This window comes from Danio aesculapii, chromosome 19 (assembly GCF_903798145.1).
Source record: "Danio aesculapii chromosome 19, fDanAes4.1, whole genome shotgun sequence".
NCBI lineage: Eukaryota > Metazoa > Chordata > Actinopteri > Cypriniformes > Danionidae > Danio > Danio aesculapii.
Window position 1 is genome coordinate 32,822,138 of NC_079453.1, and position 19,663 is coordinate 32,841,800.

At 35.6% G+C, this 19,663-nt stretch overlaps 3 protein-coding genes across 4 annotated transcripts in view; 1 reads left to right on the forward strand and 2 right to left on the reverse strand.

The window, feature by feature from the left end:
• Window positions 1–5: 5 nt before the first annotated feature.
• Window positions 6–5,793, reverse strand: c19h6orf62 (chromosome 19 C6orf62 homolog). The gene is made up of 5 exons (XM_056479254.1): window positions 4,257–5,793; window positions 3,997–4,173; window positions 3,741–3,866; window positions 3,474–3,608; window positions 6–1,305 (listed from the first exon to the last, which is right to left on the reverse strand). The coding sequence occupies exons 1-5, from the start codon at window positions 4,383–4,385 to the stop codon at window positions 1,180–1,182; spliced, it is 693 nt and encodes a 230-aa protein (XP_056335229.1). The 5' UTR covers window positions 4,386–5,793; the 3' UTR covers window positions 6–1,179.
• Window positions 5,794–6,638: 845 nt separating this feature from the next.
• On the forward strand, window positions 6,639–11,398 carry gmnn (geminin DNA replication inhibitor). The gene is made up of 7 exons (XM_056479954.1): window positions 6,639–6,745; window positions 7,291–7,352; window positions 8,942–9,043; window positions 9,121–9,277; window positions 10,231–10,313; window positions 10,780–10,890; window positions 10,993–11,398. Exons 2-7 carry the CDS (start codon window positions 7,299–7,301, stop codon window positions 11,164–11,166), a joined length of 681 nt encoding a protein of 226 aa, XP_056335929.1. The 5' UTR covers window positions 6,639–6,745; window positions 7,291–7,298; the 3' UTR covers window positions 11,167–11,398.
• Window positions 11,399–11,715: 317 nt separating this feature from the next.
• Window positions 11,716–19,663, reverse strand: part of ripor2 (RHO family interacting cell polarization regulator 2) — a 114,714-nt gene continuing 106,766 nt past the window's right edge. For both annotated transcript variants that reach the window (XM_056479640.1, XM_056479641.1), the window contains exons 19-22: window positions 18,993–19,195; window positions 16,693–16,776; window positions 16,497–16,587; window positions 11,716–14,538 (exon numbers count right to left, since the gene is read on the reverse strand). In XM_056479640.1, coding sequence (XP_056335615.1) covers window positions 14,438–14,538; window positions 16,497–16,587; window positions 16,693–16,776; window positions 18,993–19,195 — 479 coding nt within the window. In that variant the 3' untranslated portion in view covers window positions 11,716–14,437. The remainder of the gene's footprint in view (window positions 14,539–16,496; window positions 16,588–16,692; window positions 16,777–18,992; window positions 19,196–19,663) is intronic.

The following is a 19,663-nucleotide window of genomic DNA, read 5'->3' on the forward strand; positions in this document are numbered from 1 at the left end:
CCGTGTTAGGATATGTTCAGCAGTGTTTATTTTAACAGAATTATTTAAACAATGGGTACATCAAAATAAAGACAAAAGACCCACTTTCCCCTTCAACGTGAACTTAGAATTTCAAAAGGGAGGGAAGAAAAATTAAAGACTTTATGCCATATGAACCGAAAAGGATGGCTTACAGATACCAAGTCCCAAGCACTGCAATATTTAGTACTCTAAGAACAGGGTGGTCTATAAAAAAAGAAAAAACTAATCCTTAATGATCCATTTCAAGTTTCTCCAATCGAAATTTCTCATTAGGTAAAAAGCATCAGTCTCCCATCACATAACCCACCACCAATGTTTACATCTGGTATCAGTAGCTCTTATGTATATAGTGCATGAATAGCTCGACTGTTGACAATTAGCATCCCAAGAAAAACACAGCATCAGAATTCTCCAACAGACAGTTTATGTCTAGGATATAAAAATCAAACACTGCACCTCCGTCCCCATCAGGCACAACTCCTCCAGAAATGAGAAAACATAATATAGGCAAGGAATGACAATCAAATTAAACAAATGTCCAGCAAAAACTAAGGCAGAAACTGAATGAGATGCAATGCCTACACCAAATGAATTAAGTATTCGCCTTGAAATATTTTTAAAAAGCCTTGGAAGACAACCCAGGCTCTTTTGTCCTCTGTCACCGATTGTCGTTACTCATGAAATCCCTACTCAATATAAGAGACATCTTAACTATCCCTCATGACAGTGATGTTAAAGCCAGTCCAACTCGTGTGAGAGACTTCTGTCATTGTGTATTCTCATTTTTTTGGTTTTTCTTAATGTAAAGAGTTCCTTCAGTGACTGGTATTGTTGACGGTGCGGCTCCAAGAGAACAACCACTCAAAATCAATGTTCATGCAGATTCAAAATAAAAACTGATCAAAGAGAGGGGGGAGATGGGATGAGCCAAACCAAGATTGTTTGGGGAGGGATTTAAAATGAAACAAAAAACGGAAACAAGAACAAATAAAAAAAAATAAAAAAACAGGAAAAGGAGCTAAATTAATCTCAAGATGAAAATGAGTGGTTAACAAAAAGGAGAGTTCCAAGCACAAGTTCAATTCTATTCAACTGAGGGATGTGTAGATAAGGACAACTTGCTTCGAGGCCTTGAGGGGTGTCTTCCGAGCGTTTCTCCTAGTCAGGCATGTATGGACGGAGGTGGTCCTCGATGTCTCCCACCCCCCAACAGGTGAGCTGGTCCTGTGGCAGGTAGAGACAGAGGCTGCACAACTTGAAAACTGTGAGCTTGGTTTTTGGAGTCTGTGGAAAAAACAAAAAATAAACATTTAAAAATGAGTTGTAATTAAATACTACATAATGCCGAAATATTTGGGGGTTACGATGTGTATAGACCATGTTGACGGATGTAAACAATGACAACGGTCCTTACGTATTTCCTGTTTAACATTTTTAATTTCCATAGCTTCTGAGAATGCAAAAAGTTCCACATACTGATAAATAATGTTATGATAGCGGTTTTAACATGAATGTATGGTTAAATTGCCTCTTGTTACAGTTATAAAATACTTTGACAACAAGCAGGAAATGTTCATGGGCCAATGACATCACCACATTGAAATGGTCTTAGTTACAAATTAACCAATATGCAATTTACGGTCATTACTGAATAAGCCAAACATGTATTATTGGATTATTTCATTTTCGTATTGACAGAACAACAACAGAATCTATAAATACCTTAAGTGTTTTGTAAATATTAGAATAATGCAAGTTTAGCAACATGTTTCAGCAGGGCTTGAGAATAAGGTGCCATTCACACTAGTGCGTTTACGCTTTTTAAAGCATTAGTTTAGTGAGGATAAGAGTCCACTGAAATGGGGCCTTTTAAAAACACCAAACACCCTGTTTTAGTTTGAAAACAATGGTATTCTGGATCAGTAAAGACAAATTAAAATACAGACTATTAAAAACAGACACGGCAATCCACAATCACTTTATGACTGGGGTCTGTTCTTCGTACGTGGATTACCCAGTTAGCTGGATTTGGAGAATGACACGATGCAGGATTGTTTTGTTCTTCAAAACTCATCTGAGACTTGTTGTCATAGCAACAGTTCTGGTAGCTCAAACCTGCTAGGGAGCAGGCTCATTTCATATAAACAGGATTAGATCGGGTCAGTTCAAGCAAAGATAATACTGAAAGTATGTACCAAATGCTGATAATTTCTAACAGTAGTTCTATACACTTGGGAAAATAGTAAATATATTTTTTTAAATAAACTTGAGTAGGCCTATAGGCTACTATAATAAAGAAAATTATCTAAATGTAGAACTAAATACATTGATATGCACTGAAATACATGATGAATACTCTTTACACATGAAAGTGTAAAGCCTGCAGCTCACAACAATTTGTGTCATATTTAACAAACCGTTTTGTAATTTTATGTCATTTTGCTCACATGAATAATTGAATATTACTCAAATGACGTCATTACGCTGCTTGCCGTCAGCCAATCGTTGCATTGCTGATCATGATTTCGAGGATCAATAGATCTGTCCTTCACAACACACGCAGCGATCTCAGATCAGTTCATCCAGACATTTTTATCTGATTCGCGAACTTGGAAGAACCAAATTAGCCAGTTATCGAGATTAAAAGATCCAGGATCTGCCAAATCATCTTAGATCATTTAAGCAACGTTCGAAGAATGGACCGCAGGTCTTTTGGACTATTGTATCATTCTCTGATTCGTCAAGCCCCTCTCATATGACCATTATACAACCAGTATACAGCATATACAGATGCTGGCAAAATCTGTGCATGTCTAGTAGTGAATGGCCATTTTATGGGTTATATGTATATTTTTATGTAGGTTTAAGCTGTATAGTGTGGATGGAGACTAAAATGCAGTAAAGAAACCGGTCTGGACCTGAAACATTATTGTTTTAAATAGCCATTTTAAAACAAAACTGCGCTAATGTACCCATTTTTATTGCAATTTTGCCTTTGTGAAGGTTTTTTTTTTTGTATCATTTTAAGTCAAAATCTTAAAAATTGTCCACGATGATCATTTTTTATTCAGTGCCATGTCAGCTAAATGCTAGTCCATAAAACACCACTCTTGGTTGTTTTATAAATATAAAATCACAACAACGTGAAATTTCATTACAGTATTTTTAGTGAATGTGTGTGTTCTGTTACATTCATGCATTTTGATTTTGATTTCACAAAGAAAAACTTGTAAGCCCCAACTGACACAACTTTACAAAAGTCTTACTAAAGTTTTGGTGCTTCCCTTGTTATTTTTTTATTACTGACATTTTTATCAGGCTGCTTGTTCTGTTAGGCAAGTCAAAAAACATGTCAGACGTGTCAAGCCCTGATTCAGAATGAGCTGATATTCAAACGTATTAACAATAAATTATCCATTGACTATGTATGATTCATGTTTTGCTTGACCAACCTGTAAGTGCTGTCTGTCCATGAAGAGAAAGACAGACTGATTGGGGTTGTTCAAAACCATCCCAGCCTTGTCCTTCCGGCCTACAGCATGCAAAAACTGCTTTTCATAGTCTCCATGATGAAACTCGAACTTGGCCTGTGGAAAGTTCCAAAGTATAACCACTTAGAATGTGATTAAACCCTACACTATTCATTTGTCAATTTATTTAGCACTAGTGTGAATATTTATTGCTTGTTCAAACTTTTAACAAGTATTAGATACACATACCTGAACAGGCCTGAATGGTTCATGTTCAGCCCCTTTCCATCTGGAGAACAGGAGACAGACAACTTTCTCAATATCGTTGCGGGGCCAGAGGATAAAGTCCATCTCCTGGGTACAACCTATCACATCCTGGACAAATTTAGAAACCAAATGACCTCAAATGACATGACATGGTGCAGTTAGATAACAAACAATTACGATGGCAGTTTAATCTTCAACTGCCCATGTTGAAAGTGCTTGGTATTGTGTGGACACTTACTCTACGCATCGACTGGTAACGCAGCGCGTGTAACTGCACCACATCCTTCTGGAGAAGCTCTAAAGAACTCTCCAAGGAGTAGCTCGAATCCTTCACACCTTTAAGGATATTTTCCTCATAGTTGTTGGTCATCACAGGTACAACCTCAGCTACTTCAAAAAGTGCAGACTTCTTTTTCTGCAAAAAAAGTAAGATATTAGAACAATGCCAGTCCATTTTCCAAACCAACTCTCAGTTTAATACTGTTTAAGTCAACTTACCTTTTCCTTAAATACAAAGGCAATGTAGATCTTGAAGTCGAACTGATCAGCCAGAGATTCTCGTTTCTTCCGTAGCTGGGCACGGAGTCGGTTTCTTGTTTGATTCCGTCGAGAATTTGGGTCACCCATTTTTACAGACAGTACTATTTTCCTTTCGCAGACTTTTTTTTATTATTTCTTTCGCTTTTTATTGTCTTGACTGTAGACTATTTTGTTTTCAAACCCTTTTAAAAACTAAAGAAGCTATTACCAAGCACTACATACTAATTCGAATTAAAGTTAGCCATAATCAAATCAAGTCATTTTTAATCGATATCGGTAGTGCACTTGGGCCAAGTAAGTTTGCACTTGTCTAAGTTTTGATGAGTTACACCATTTTTAAAATAATCAAGTCAAGGCTAAGGGTAAACTAAAAGAAACCACTTATATAACACGACCTGATTATTCCTTTTTAAAAAGAGAATCTGTATTGTATCACTGAACAAAGGACAGAAAACACAAATGCCTGCTACACTGAAAATCCATGCCGACAATTTTATTTGTGTGCGTCCGTGTATGTGTGAGGGGACAGATCCCTGGATTTAGATAGAGAAATCTTACTTGAAGTTATCTAAAAAGCTGACCAATAGATTTGACTTTGCAAAGTCTCTTCCAGGATTGATTCTTGCTTGTATCCATGTCTTTGTATAAACGGTCTCACAAAAGCACATCTGAATGACAGGTGAGAAATACAACCATGGCAGAGAAATGTAAATGCCATGAGATCTTGGCACGGAGTAAGTACGCAGAGTTTGCTAGACATCTTGGGGTTTAAGGGCATAAAATGGGCCCACGAGCTCTCCTGCCACGGTTGAGTTTCATTGTGAGGCTTTTATTTTGTGGCTGGCTAGCAAACTAATGCTAGCTAAGCTGAATACACACACAACAACCGACTGATAACCTGGCTGAAGGGAGCTACATCTCTTTTATATCTAGTATGAAATCTACGAGAGCATTCAAAAGCTAGTATTGATCCATAAACCGACTGTTACATTTTGTTTTTGCCCGTTTTCGAATTTGTTTCCGCGATGCTAGCAGATACTTGGCTTCGGTGCGTGGCTTGCTAACTGGCTAACTATTGTTTCTCTTCATTTTTTTCTCGAGTTTTTTTCCAAGCCCGTCGCGACCCGAGCAAGTACCGCAAAACAATCCTAACACGTCTCAATACACCGACCTCCGTGCAAAAAAAACCCGTCCCGGATGATCGATTCTCGACGGAGGTTTAGCTTGATGGTCTCCCGTTTGTTTTCGAGCTTTTCTACAGTCGTCACACACCCGTATATGCCATGTCAAGATAAACTGACAAACCGACCGAAATCCTCCGTTCTCTCAGGTAACAGACGGCGGGATCTGCATCGCGGTGGACCCATAATGATGGAAGGAAAGGGTGAAATGTCTTTCGAGCGACTCTTTCGGCTGTTGCGGACTTTGATCTGCGTTTGTCTGGAAAATAACAAGCGCTCCTCGCTGAACAAACAACTCAAAATGGCCGACGCGCGTCACGCAGCTGTGCACATGTGACAGAGGAGGAGCGCGCGCTGCTGTCAGCTGCATTTATGTAGGGGAGTGTTGTTGAGACAAGTTTTGCTTAGACGCATGCGTTTTTGCACAACCTAACTTTTATATAATACTCTGTTTTTTTCTGTTTTAAATCAGTTATTAATTACCACACAACCGTGTATATTAATGTCTATAGTGCTAAATCAGCGGGTTTCTAATTTAATGTTTGACGAAAAGCATAAATATGTAAATACATAAATAATTACTTTAAAATCACTAATAAACACAAATACACATACATTTGATAAAATAATTTAATATTTAAATACATATTTGACCCAATAGGTCATTAAAATACCTAGATAGATAGCTGCATACAGATTTGATTAAAACAAATAAATGCAAATTGTATTCAAACAATTAAATCTTTTTGAAATTATTAAATATTTTCAATAATTCAGATAATTTCTAAAATTTCATTTTATTTGTATAATTTTATACTAGATAGATAGATGATTATATTTGGGTGTCCTTTTGCGTCTAAAAATGTAACACATCTACGCAAAGGCTCAAAACTTTGGCATAGATAATTTGAATAAGTATATAAACGGACACTCAGTTATATAGTAATAAGCAATAAATACAAAGTTGAATCTAATCTAATAAAATCAATACACCTTCACATAATTCCGCTATGCTGTTTTCAGTTTTTAAAACGATGTTTTGACAGTAGATATTAAATATTAATATTTCATTGCTGAAAATAAAAATAATGAAAATAACGAGACTGGCCTGTTTGTTTATGTCACGCAGTCTCAGTACGCGCGAAATCCGGCGTCACGTGACGACAGAAGGGAAGTACTTAAGCCAGTGGCGCGCTCTTCACACACAAACTGTAGTGCTGCTGTGTGAATTTTAGTTGCGAAGCGAGTGATTGGTTCCTGAATTAAGTAAGTATTTGTTGTGTCTTTTTTTTGCTTTGTATTCGCTTTCGATGAGTTATTATTGCTTTACGTTGTGTTTAAGATCCGTAACGTGCTTGTAAATGTAACCGTAACGTTATAGCTCGACCTGTATGGGAACAGACTCTGAGGCCTAATATTACTTAGATTTTGTTTATAAAATTAAATGTTTTTAGTGCATTACTTTTAAAGTTTATGTAACTTGAGGAGTAGTGTTAATTAGACAAATAGGGTTTGTTATGTTAAACGTTAGGTTAATTATGGTGTGTGTTATCTTATCACGTTAACTAAAGGGTAACACATTTATTAACATTAGGTTACTGTATGAAGAAATTGTTGTTTTAAGCGCTTTAAGCCAAATTCAGTTTGTAACTTCCGAAAACTATATAACTTTGCACTGGGGTGTATAAAAGCAGCATTAAGTATACCCTAATTAATGTGGCAAGCAAAGTGAAGACTACTCGTTGCTTATGGGCGTACAATACGTGTTCTGATCAAAACTATCTCTAAATTACTGAACTGTAACTTTCCAGGTGCGAGTATGAGTTCCATCAGAAGACCAAAGCATACAGAGAATCCCTCTGAAAACATCAAGGTATGTGACAGTTTAATTAGATCAGCTATGGCAAGATAAGATCAGAGTCTTAACTTTTTTTTTTTTTTTTTTTTTTTTTTAAAGTAACGTTATGTTGTTGTTGTTTTGTGGATCTAGTGTTCCATTAGATGGTTGGGGTTATTGAGTGTTAGAGAATCCACTATTCCCATAGATTGATTAAAAAACTCTTATTGGCATCTCTTAAGTTTATACATAATTTTGCATATTTCTGTATTCCTACAAACCTTTAAAGTTCTCAATTGATTAAATGCCACAAACGCATGTACAACAAGAACGTTTAGCACAGCATATGACATTATTTTATTTATTTATTTTTTTATTCTCTCCACTGTGACATTTAATGTGAACATCCAAGTAAACCAGAGCTACATGGGTTTTCTTTTTCAATAAACCAAACAAACTCCAACTATAATTTTAACTCTATAAAACTGACAGCTTTTAGATCAAGTATGTTGTTTGGAGGATATAGTGTTCCATTAGATGATTGGGGTTCGTGAGGGTTTCAGAGAATCTACCATTCACATAGATTGATTAATAGACCCTTATTAGCATCTTTAAAATGGTGACCATATACGTAATTCCAGATGAAGTTAGCTAACGTAGTTAACAGTAAACTCGTTTTTGATTATGATAGTTGATGCACACCAAAAAAACAGACACAAACCACTGAACAAAAATTGGAAGTGTTCGACTTCTGAATACAACATCGTCTGTTTAAACTGAATGAGATTGGACAGAATTTTGCATTTTTACAAACCCTTAGTTCTCGATTGATTTTAAAAATCCCACATCTGTGCATATACAACAAGAACGTTTAGCCCAGTGCATGGCATTTGTATTTATTATTTTTATTCACTCTGCTGTTGACCGTGTGTAGATCCAAGTAAACATGAGCTACATGTGGTGGTGGTTTGTTTATTATTATTATTATTATTATTATTATTATTATTATTTTAAAATCCAATGTACTCCAATTACAGTTTTAATGCTCTAAAACTGCCAGCTTTTATCAAATTGCTTATTTTCAACTATAATCAAGTTTCCCCATCTAGAACAAACTGAGCGGAGACCCTCTGTCTCCGTATTAATCATTGGCAATGTGTTGAAGGCAAGTAACCGTGCATCCGTCTGCCACCTGTATGGTTTAAGTGAAAACATTAACCAACTCTAAACTTGCAGTTGGTCATAAGGAAACTTCAGTGGTGAGTTCCCACAGTAATTACAGGTTAAAGAATGTTGCAGTCAGATAATAATGCCAGCGGTCCAATCACTGCCCGTAGGAATTGGAGGTGTTTTCAGCATGCAGCTGATGTGCGTCCTGCCCCTTTCCCACGCTTTCTTAGAACGGCTGATATCTGGAGTTGCTCAAACCTTGCTTTTTGCCATCTCTCACTGGCAGCTTAACAAGTGTAAGAGGAGAAGAATGACTGTTGAGGCAGGTGAATGGAGCCTGTTACTATTGGATAGAGTTGCTTGACTCATTCTCACCAAAATGAGCCTTTATTTTCAGAGTCTCGTTTTATTGTTGTAACTCCTCAGATTAAGGCTAACTCCATTTGTGTTCTCAGAAATTCCTGGTAGCGCCAACATCTGGAGCAGGAATGGGGAGGAGGACGCTTCAGGTTCTTCAGCCTTCTGCTGTAAACAAGAACCTCGGTCGTATTATTGAGGTATATTTTTAGAAGTGATGGTGCGTTTTCTGGATTTGACATCCCATGCTCAAATGTTTAAAATGAACTCTGTTCAGAATGGTAAAGCGGTGCCCAAAAGGAAGATGTGGAGCGCAGAGCAGGTGAAGGGTTCAAAGAGAGTCAAAGCAGAGGTGGCTGTCAAATCCACAAATGCTGAAAATGAAAACCAGCCTGAGGGGGTCACACAAGAGGCCTATGAGCTCATGATTAAAGGTAAACGGTCCAATATCTGTAAAGAGATTTTAATAGGATTCTTTCGAAAGATGCCTCCGCTAATTCTCTTATAATGGCTGAGTTAAAAGGGGTAATTCACACAAATTAATTCAATCATTAGCTTTGTTTCCATCCCGTTTCTGCGCATTTTGGAATATCACAAGAATGAGAAGCTTAATGGAAATGCCAAGATGATTTGAGATTCTGGTTTTGCCACAAGTCTAATTTTTGTCTCTTGGATGGAAACTTTTACTATTAATTCCTTAACCTCACAAGTTCAATGCCCCCCTCCCCCCCCCCACTTTTTACATTTTTTTTTTTTTTAAAAACTTTGTTGCAAAAAATATTTCTTGTTAAACTGGTGGCCATTGACCAAGTATTTCTACAATTAGGTTGTAATATCTACTGGTTTTCAACATTCTTAAAATACATCTGGTTCATAAGTGAATCTTTCATTTTGGGGGTCAACTATCCTTTAAGCAATCAGGTCATAATTGGTAGTTAATCTCTAGGTCAGATGCTCAAAGTTGACCCATTGTAACCTTTGATTTGGCCCACCGTCCCATCTGAGAAGGGGCAAATGCTTTTAAAGGAGATCATAGTTTGAAATTTGATGTAGTAGGTTTTTTTTTATTTTTTTTTTTTTATTTATTGCTGAGCTACAAAAAAAAAAAAAAAGCAAAATGTTGCAGTGTTGTAAATTTTAATCGCATTTAAAAAAAAAAAATGTTGTTGTTGTTGTTTATTAAATAAATTAGGAAATTATGGATGAACACTCTTATTTACCTTTGGTCCACAAGCCCCAAAGTTAGAGTTATGGCCCTTCATAAGAAAGTTTGGGCACCAATGCTCTAGGTGATGGACTATTGATGTAACATGGGTTTTTTTTGTAATGCTCCTCTTTTTTTTTTTTTTTTTTTTTTTTTTTTTTTATTTATTTATTTTTTCTCTAGAAACTCCTGGTTCCTCCTATTGGAAGGAGGTGGCAGAGGAAAGGAGGAAAGCCTTGTTCAGTGTTCTCCAAGAGAATGAAAAGGTGAGTTAATCACTGAAAGTTAACTTGCTAATGATTAGCCATTTGTCCTGCTCCACCTCTTTCTGTAGGGCTGATGAAGGCCTTTGTTACTTCCTGTGTGATCACAGGAAATGAAGCAGAAACTGGCGTTATCAGCCAATATCAAACTCTTTACACCTTAGTTGCTTCTAAAACCTTTAATAAACAATTTTATGAACCAGTGACAAACCGAATGGCATGTATACTCCATGAAATCACAATTATTTTTATTTAATAAAGTGAGAATTCCCCAACGCCCCATGAAAGTAGCCACAAGCTGGCTTAAAGTTTCTAAAGATCTATCTTTTATACTAGATGTGCCATGGTTGTAGTGAACATTATTTGCATATTCTAGATTTTGGGGGGAATGTTATTCAATCACTAACCGTTCAACCTCAATTTAAATATAGCTCGTGCTCGCTCACTTCTGAATTTTGTTTCATATTAGTTGCATAAAGACATTGAGGCCAAAGATGAACAGATTGCTCAGCTGAAGACTGAGAATGAGGAGTTACAGGAACTGGCGCAGCATGTACAACACATGGCAGACATGATTGAAGTGAGTGCTGTGTTCTCTATGGCTGTTAATAGTGGTGTCACCTTCACTAAGGTAACCAGTGAAATGTTACATTTCTAAATCTCAATTTACCCTCTTTTTCAGAGATTAACTGGAAAAAGTCCAGACAATCTAGAAGAGTTGCGCGAGATCGCCTTTGATGCTGAAGATGAGGATCAGGAGCATGACAGTGAGGTTGAAGCTGATAAAAGTCAAGACACTGAAGAAAACCCAGAACAGTCCATAAAGCACAAAGATTCTGCAACAGAAGAAAGCTGACATGAGAAACTGAACTGAAAACCGCCTTGATGGACCGACCAGTTGTTTGGTCCTAAGTGATGAATGTTTAACTTTCCTTTCAGAACTAATGTGCACCTTTTTTGTTTTAATACTTTATTTTTTTGCTGTAAATGAGCTTTTATTTTCACTATCTGTAGTTGTGCATGTATACTGCCGGTGTACATATGTAAACTTGAGTTCATACGATGGAAATAAACGCCAGTTTTGTACACCTGTGCTTTTTCATTGCCTTAGGAATGCATCTGCGCTCTCCCTGCTTATAAATGTGGCTAAGGCTTATTGTGCAAATGGCATGTATCAAAACAGAAGGACAGGAGCGTTATTTAAAGAAACTGATTGACTTTTTCATTTCTCAACATTTCCTCCACTTAAATGTACTTCTGTTTTCACCATGTTTATCTCAAGTTCCAGATCTGTCTTTGAGACTGACTAATGTAAATCTTATTTAGCATCTCTTAGAAAGTGATTTATATGGGTCTTAAATGAAAAGTTGCACTTTAGCTAATAAAAACAGAACGCCACATCTGATAATTATGCAAAAATAAATTTTATTGCCACTTTCAGCAGAAAAACGGTAAACCCAAGAAAAATGAAAAAAGCAAACAGCGAGGGAATGTTAGCATTGTGATGTTGAGTGAAATCTGCGTTCATTCAGACAGTATTAGCTATTGCAATGGCAAGCTGTCGCTCAAGCCCTCGACACATACACACGCTCAAACCATAAGAACGACAGCTTTCTTACAACATTTTTTTTTTTTTTTTTTTTTTTTTTCCATGAGGTTTGAACAACAAAGCAGCTCACTGAGCTTCCGTCTGAGATGAAAACAAGGCAATTAAACATTAGTTCAACCTTTTTCCTTTATCTCTGTGCAAAGAAGGAATTCAAGGAGTGATCATCAATGCCCAGGGTCAAAATACTGTAACGGTGCTCAACAGACAAACTTGAAAAGCAAGAGGAAAACACGACTCATTGCTGAAAAGACCAAAAAAAAAGTGTCAATTTTGAATATCCGTTCTAGATAATTCTGATAAATAGAAACCACAAAAGGGCCTTAAATATGTGTATTATTCTGTATGGCTTTAGGACTTTGTGCAACAGAAAACGGTCATCCTGAAATTCGGTTGTGCTTGTGAGGCAAATAGCCTACAGTAACCTTTCTGTACTCATTCAGTACATTCCTCAATGTGCTTTTCTTGATGGATTTAAGCTCCTGCCATCATACAATTTTTCACATCATAGAAAATCTAGTAAAAATAGGCGCGTATGTTCACATTTGAGAGCTTTTATGGAGCCAGATCAGTCTCAAAAATAATACATAAAAAAAATTCAATTCATACATTAACAGATCAATTCACATGTACAAAATCCAATTTGTACATCTGTAAACACAATTCCTGAATTCACAAGTGAAAATTATGAATATTTTCACCAAATGGATTGGACTTGTGTATTTGTGAATCGTGTTTTGAATTTGCAAATTGGATTTACATATATTTTTATATAAAAATATAGTTTTTTTGAATTAAGATTTGGATATGCATATAGTTTAATCATTTTTGGAATTTACGAATTGGATTTGCGTATTTTTAAATATTTTTTTAGTTTACAAATTAGATTTGCATATTTTTTTAAATATATTTTTTAATTTACGAATTGGAACTTTTTATTTTGGAATCGTTTTTTGAACTTCTGAATTGGATTTGTGTATTTTTGAATCTTTTAATTTACGAATTTGATTTGCATATTTTTTAACAGTTTTTTTAGTTTACAAATTGGATTTGCATGTTTTTGAATCATATTTTGAATCTACAAATTGGTTTTGCATATTTTTGAATTTTAAATTTATGAATTGGATTTGCATATTTTATATAGTTTTTTTAACTTACTAATTAGATTTGCGTGTTTTTGAATATAATTTTTTTTTTATATTGGCATATTTTTGAATTTAATAATTGGATTTAATTTATTTTTAAATTTACGAATTAGATTTGCGTATTTTTGAAAAAAAATTTATTTACGAACTGGATTTGCATATTTTTGATTTTGTTTTGAACTTACAAACTGGATTTTGTAAATGGGAATTGTGTTGTGGATGGATGAATTTTATTTTGTAAATGTCTTATTTTTGAGACTGATCTGCCTCCATAGCTTTCGAGATCAACACAGGAAGTGTAAACATCACGAAGCGAGGCAAGCATCAGCTTAGCAAAGAGCGTTTCGTATAATCATACTGAAAAGACGTTCAGGAAAGGTTTCCTTGAGCACAAACACTGTATAACCAAGCTAATACACCGTTAAAAGATGATAATGATTAATAAAACTTCTTTCTACACGTAAAATTCGAACTATATACTGTATGTAAAAAAATTATTGAATATTAAATAGCCCCTCAGTACCAAATCTGTGACGAATCATATAGTGAATGTTTTTAGTAGGCCATTAATACAATCTGTTCTTATAACAAAAAACAAAAAATATAGCAAAAAACAAAACAAATTGAAGGTGAAATCAGCATCTTTAGCATATATACTGAGGAAAATATGAAAAATAAATAAATGATATTACAGTCACGTGACTCAGTAGTACAGTAACAACAGGCACAGAAGCGAGTTCGCAGATCACAGAGCAAATATACTTCCAGTCTTCATTTACGCACAAACCAGAATTCACAGTAATGCATCACGCTTCTCTGACTGAATGTAAAAGTGCATTTTCAGATACTCCGACGGGCTCCAACCAGCCCTTGTTGAACCGTCCCATGTGCCCAGGCATTAGTACCATGTTAATGCGTTTGTTCACTAAAGTCTCCGTCCACAGAAATACTTCCTCCAGACCAGTGAAGGCAAGCGAGCGATTTATAAACCAGTCCACATCACGTTTTCAGTAGTCAGCATGACCGGCTGGGTTTGAACAACACCTGAAATCTAAAAGTCTCTCTCTTGGTTCCTCGTTAAAACAGTCCCTTATAATCCCTGAAACAGAACGGCACATAAAGAGCAACAAGAATCCCAAGGAAAAAAAATTGAAATGTAATATACTGTGCTATTTACACGCTTCTGACAGTGCGACTGCAATCTGCAAATCACTGCCAATAATAAACACTCTTTCTGTTTAACCAGCGACAATTACTTCCTGCAAAAAAACAGGCCTTGTGAAGAAATTATCATGATATTGATAAGTCGAGGCCTCACTTTTCTCCTTGAGAGGAGGTTGTATGTATTTCCCATCTCCTGCTGTTTTATTTCCCATCTAAAATGAAGTGGTAACCGCATTTCCACGCCGAGTGCCCAGCCGCACCATCTCCCTCGGGACGGTGTCCAGTTGCTCATATGCCAGCCGCCCATCCTCACCTGAGCACACACAAACAGATCATGTAACGTATCATGCTGTCTGTGTATGTTTCTTTAAATACAAATGAGCTCCGCCCCTTTTCCCAGAAGAGGGCAGTGCATTTGAGGCTTGTGCATTGGGATACTCTGACAACAACAAATTCCTCAAATGGAACAACTGACACCAGTTTAATTAACTATAATAATGCAGGGTATATACAGGAATTCAGAGATTGAGATTCAATACCTTTTAAAACCTTTTTTAGACTCTTTGCATATATTTTAAGATCTCATCACCACTCCAGGTTTAAACCAGTAACACTGTCGACATTTTAACTTGCAGCATATCTACTAAATACTGATCGTAAGAAACGAATCCTAAACTAAAACTGTATTTATATACTGAATAAAAAAGCTAATCCAGCAGGTGGTGTCTTCATACAAAAGCTGGAGTAACAGTGTTTCCCTGGATACTGCAGTAAACAAAGCAGCACGATGTCAAATCTAGCAGGATTTGATTGATTTCATAAACTACACAGCATCCCAATATTCAAAGATATTCAGGCAGACTTTAGCATACTGATACCCAATTTAATACCTCGTAAAATAGCATTTAAGACTTTTTAATACATTAAAGGCCTTACATTTCTCTAAATTGATTTATTAATTTTTAATACTTTTTAAGAAAGTACCCCGCGGACACTCTGTAATAGGATTGACCTATAAAAAAGGCATTGACTATTATTTTCCATTTATGAACTGTTTATGGTGTTGTATAATTATTTGAAACACTTTTCACGTTATTGTGAGCTTTTCTTTCTTCATTTTCTTTTCGGCTTAGTCCCGTTATTTATCTGGGCTTGCCACAGCGAAATGAACCGCCAACTTATCCAGCATATGTTTTCCGCTGCGGATGCCCTTCCAGCTGCAACCCATCACTAGCAAACACCCATACACACACATTCACACACATACACTACTGACAATTTAGCTGTACCACATGTGGGGGAAACCAGAGCACCCGTAGGAAACCCATGCGAACACGGGGAGAACATGCAAACTCCACACAGAAATGCCTTGTGAGCTTTTTTTTACCGTTGAATCCTGTTTTTTTAACTAAATTTGAGGACTCTGAAATACAAATGCTAAAACATTTGATGAGCCATTAAAAATACATTCTAATACATTGATTAATTTGTGACGGCCCAAAATCTCACTTTCTCTATTACTATAGTACAGATGAGGATTCAGGCCAAGCAATATTTAAAAATAAACCATTGCGAGATTAAAATCATTTTGATACAAGATTAAACTGACAGATTTCACCTTTAAGGGAAACTCATTAACTTCTGAGAATAAAGTTGCTGTGTTTAGAGAAAAAAACTCATTACATTTTAAGAAACAAATTGTATTAAAATGTTGGGAATAAACTCGTTAAATCTCGAGAATAAAGTTATGTTTCAAGAAACTTTCTTTTGGACATTTTGAGTTAAAATAAAATGTTGAGAATAACCCTGTTACATTCAGAGAGAAAAAAAAGATTCTGATAACATCATTGTCAAATCAAATGCAAATGGGGCTTCAGTCAGTTATACAGTTGTAAATTTTTTAGGTTAGGTTAATTAGGCAAGTTAGGGTAATTAGGCAAGTCTTTGTATAACAGTGGTTTGTTCTGTAGACAATCAAAAAATATTGCTATTAATATTGACCTTAAAATGGTTTTGAAAAAATGAAAACTGCTTTTATTTTAGCTGAAATAAAACAAATTAGACTTTCTCCAGATTAAAAAATTATATTGGAAATACTGTAAAAAATTTCTGGCACTGTTAAACATCATTTGGGAAATATTTGAACAAGAAAAAAAGATTCAAGGAGGCTAATCATTCTGACTTCAACTCATTTGCACTAAGAGCATGAATGAGAAGCATCACTGACTAATCCTGCAGTGCATGTGTCATCTGTGTGACTGGATATTTTACCGAATGTGAGGAGGGTTTCGATGGCAATCTGCCGGAGCTCTTCATCCACTGAGTCACACAGTAAAATCACAGCATCAATGCTCTCCACAGCCTGCAAATGAACAGCCCCACAGACATACAGCTTTAATAACAATCCTGTAACCAATCGCAGATATGATTATTATTTTTTTTTTTTGGATGTGTGATTCGCACTGACCTGAAGGCAGCTCAGAGCAGCACATGCAGCTCTCTGTGTGTGTAACTCACTTTCTGATAAGGCTTGTGTGTAACAATCAACAGCCTGTGGAAGACAAACACACAGACAACTGAAATTCTCAAACAAGTGTATAATAATTAAAAGGAATACTGCTACCATGATGTTTTAAACTTGCATTTGAATTGAATTATACGTAATTTTGAAGACAATCATCTAGGACACTTTACATTACAAACCCCATAAAGAAAATAATACTGCCTAAGTTTATCATTAATATTATATAGATCTGAAAGATCACGTGACACAAAAGACCACAGTAATCATGCTCAAAATTCAGCTTTGATATAAAAAATATTTAAATAAAATAGGTAAAAATGACCAACAACACACTTTTAAGTGTATGTCTTAGGCATGGGGCAATAACTGTTTTCAAGGTATACCGCGGTTTGGAAAAGTCAAGGTTTTAAAATGGCAAAATTTTCTGTAATAGCATTCCTAAGGTACAGTTGAAGTCAGAATTATTAGCCCCCCTGTTTATTTTTTCCCCAATTTCTGTTTAACGGAGAGAAGATTTTTTTTTTTCAACACATTTCTAAACATAATAGTTTTAACCTCTTAAGGCCCAAGGTGTTTTTTTATTTCTCTTTGTTATTTGGGCTTATTAGAACCTAATTAGAATAAAAACCTAAGTATTACCTTTTGATATGCTGTACTTTTAGAGAAAAACGATGTCCATATATGTGGACTCGTGGTCTAAAATTTTTTTTGAACTTGCTTTGACTATCAGAAAGTAAAAACACAATTTCCCCCCATTTTGGACAGTTAAAAATAGGGTTTGGGACATTTCATATGCTGCAAAACAGTTGCAGGATGACACCGTATGTCTGTAACAAAATATTAAACATTCAAAGTATTTCAGATAGCCACTTAAGAGCTAAAATGTACTGTATGTGGACAATCAAGCCCTATAGGAAGTTAATAACTCATTTCTAATAACTGATTTATTTTATCTATCTATTTTGACATGATGACAGCACATAATATTTTACCAGATATTTTTCAAGACACTTCTATACAGTTTATAATGATATTTAAAGACTAGGTTAATTATGTTAACTAGGCAGGTAAGGTTAATTAGGCAAGTTATTGTATAATGATGGTTTGTAATGTAGACCAGTGTTTCCCAACCCTGTTCCTGGAGGCACACCAACAGTTCATGTTTTGGATGTCTCCCTCATCTGACCCATTAACTTCAGGTTTTAGAGTCTCTTCTAATGTTCTGATGAGTTGTTTCAGATGTGTTTGATTAGGGAGAGGATGAAAATGTGTACTGTTGGTGTGCCTTCAGGAACAGGGTTGGGAAACTGCATTAGAAGAGACTCCAAAACCTGAAGTTAATGGGTCAGATGAGGGAGACATCCAAAACATGAACTGTTGGTGTGCCTCCAGGAACAGGGTTGGGAAACACTGCTGTAGACAGTCAAAAAAATATAAAGCTTAAAGGGGCTAATAATTTTGACCTTAAAATGATTCTTACAAAATTCTAAATTAAACAAATGAATTTTTCCAAAAGAAAAAACATTTTTAGACATACCGTGAAAATTTCCTTGCTCTCTTAAACGTCATTTGGGAAATATAAAAAAAAATTAATTAATTAGTTTAAAAAAATCAAAGGGGTGCTAATAATTCTGACTTCAACTGTATACGTAAGATTTTTTATTTACTTTTTTCTGTTTTGTTTATTAGGAAAACAGTATCTCCAGCTGCGTTTTAAATAGTAAAGAAATCAGTGTTTTTGAAACTAATAAAGACAGCAAAAGTCAATGATTCATTTGAATTATTTAGCCTGACATATTTACTGCTCCAAAATATTATAAATCTTTCAAAATATAAAATATATTGTTTTTAAAGGGGAAAAAAGATTTAGCTTTTTACCCAGACATTTAAAAATAATATATTTTAAAACGGTGAGCACAATACCGAGATATTCTTATCTAAGGTTATCATACCGTCAGATACCAGCCCATGCCTAGTATGTCTATGTACACCGTAATTATGAGGTAAAAGGTAATTACATCAGAACTACAACTCAGAATTACAATTATGTTTATTTTTACAATTACAATATATTTTTGTAACACCTTTTTGCACAAACTTCTGAGAGTCACAACCATGTGACTGCTGCACCCCATGAACTGTCCGAGGACAGTATTCTAGAAACTATGGTAAATTTAACATTGCACAATGAAGCTGTAGAGCAACCAATTGTCCAACTCCATCCATAATCACCAGAGACTGACCTTTGACCTGAAGGGCTGATGTGAGGCAGCAGAGGAGAGGAAGTCTGAGGTGACCTTTATCACTTCAGGGTCATCAGTGGTCAGCAGACCAGCCACAGCCAATAGGGTTTGAGAGCGGGGCTGAAGACACGTGACGGACACTTCCTGTAGTTCCTTCAGAGAGCGTTCTGCATCTCCACAGCTCAGGGCTTCTTCGAGCATGACTGGTTTGGACACAGAAGAGAAAGATTACACTATGCCAAAACTGCACTAATCATATTTAAAGGGGGATAGGTTCCATTTCATTGGATGCTATTTTTGAGTTATTTACACTGTTAAAGAGTTATAAAGTATGGTTACATTTTCAAAAAGTAAATTGGACATAAGACAAAGTACTTCTGCTCTAAGAATCTCCCTTCCAGGTTTGCTCAAAATTTCCTGCAGTAAATGCAAACCCTGACTTGACATGGAAACACTGGCGAACAACATTATTTGTACAGATTGCAGTGATTTACAATGATTACAGTTAAAGGACTGAGGTCATATGGAATGTTTTGGGTTCCTTTTATAGACTTTAAACATCTCAATTTTTATCTAAAATATCTTAAAGAGCCCCTATTATGGGTTTTTGAAAATGACCTTCAATGCATAGATTCACAAAATAGTCGACTCAGAGTTGAATAAACAAATCG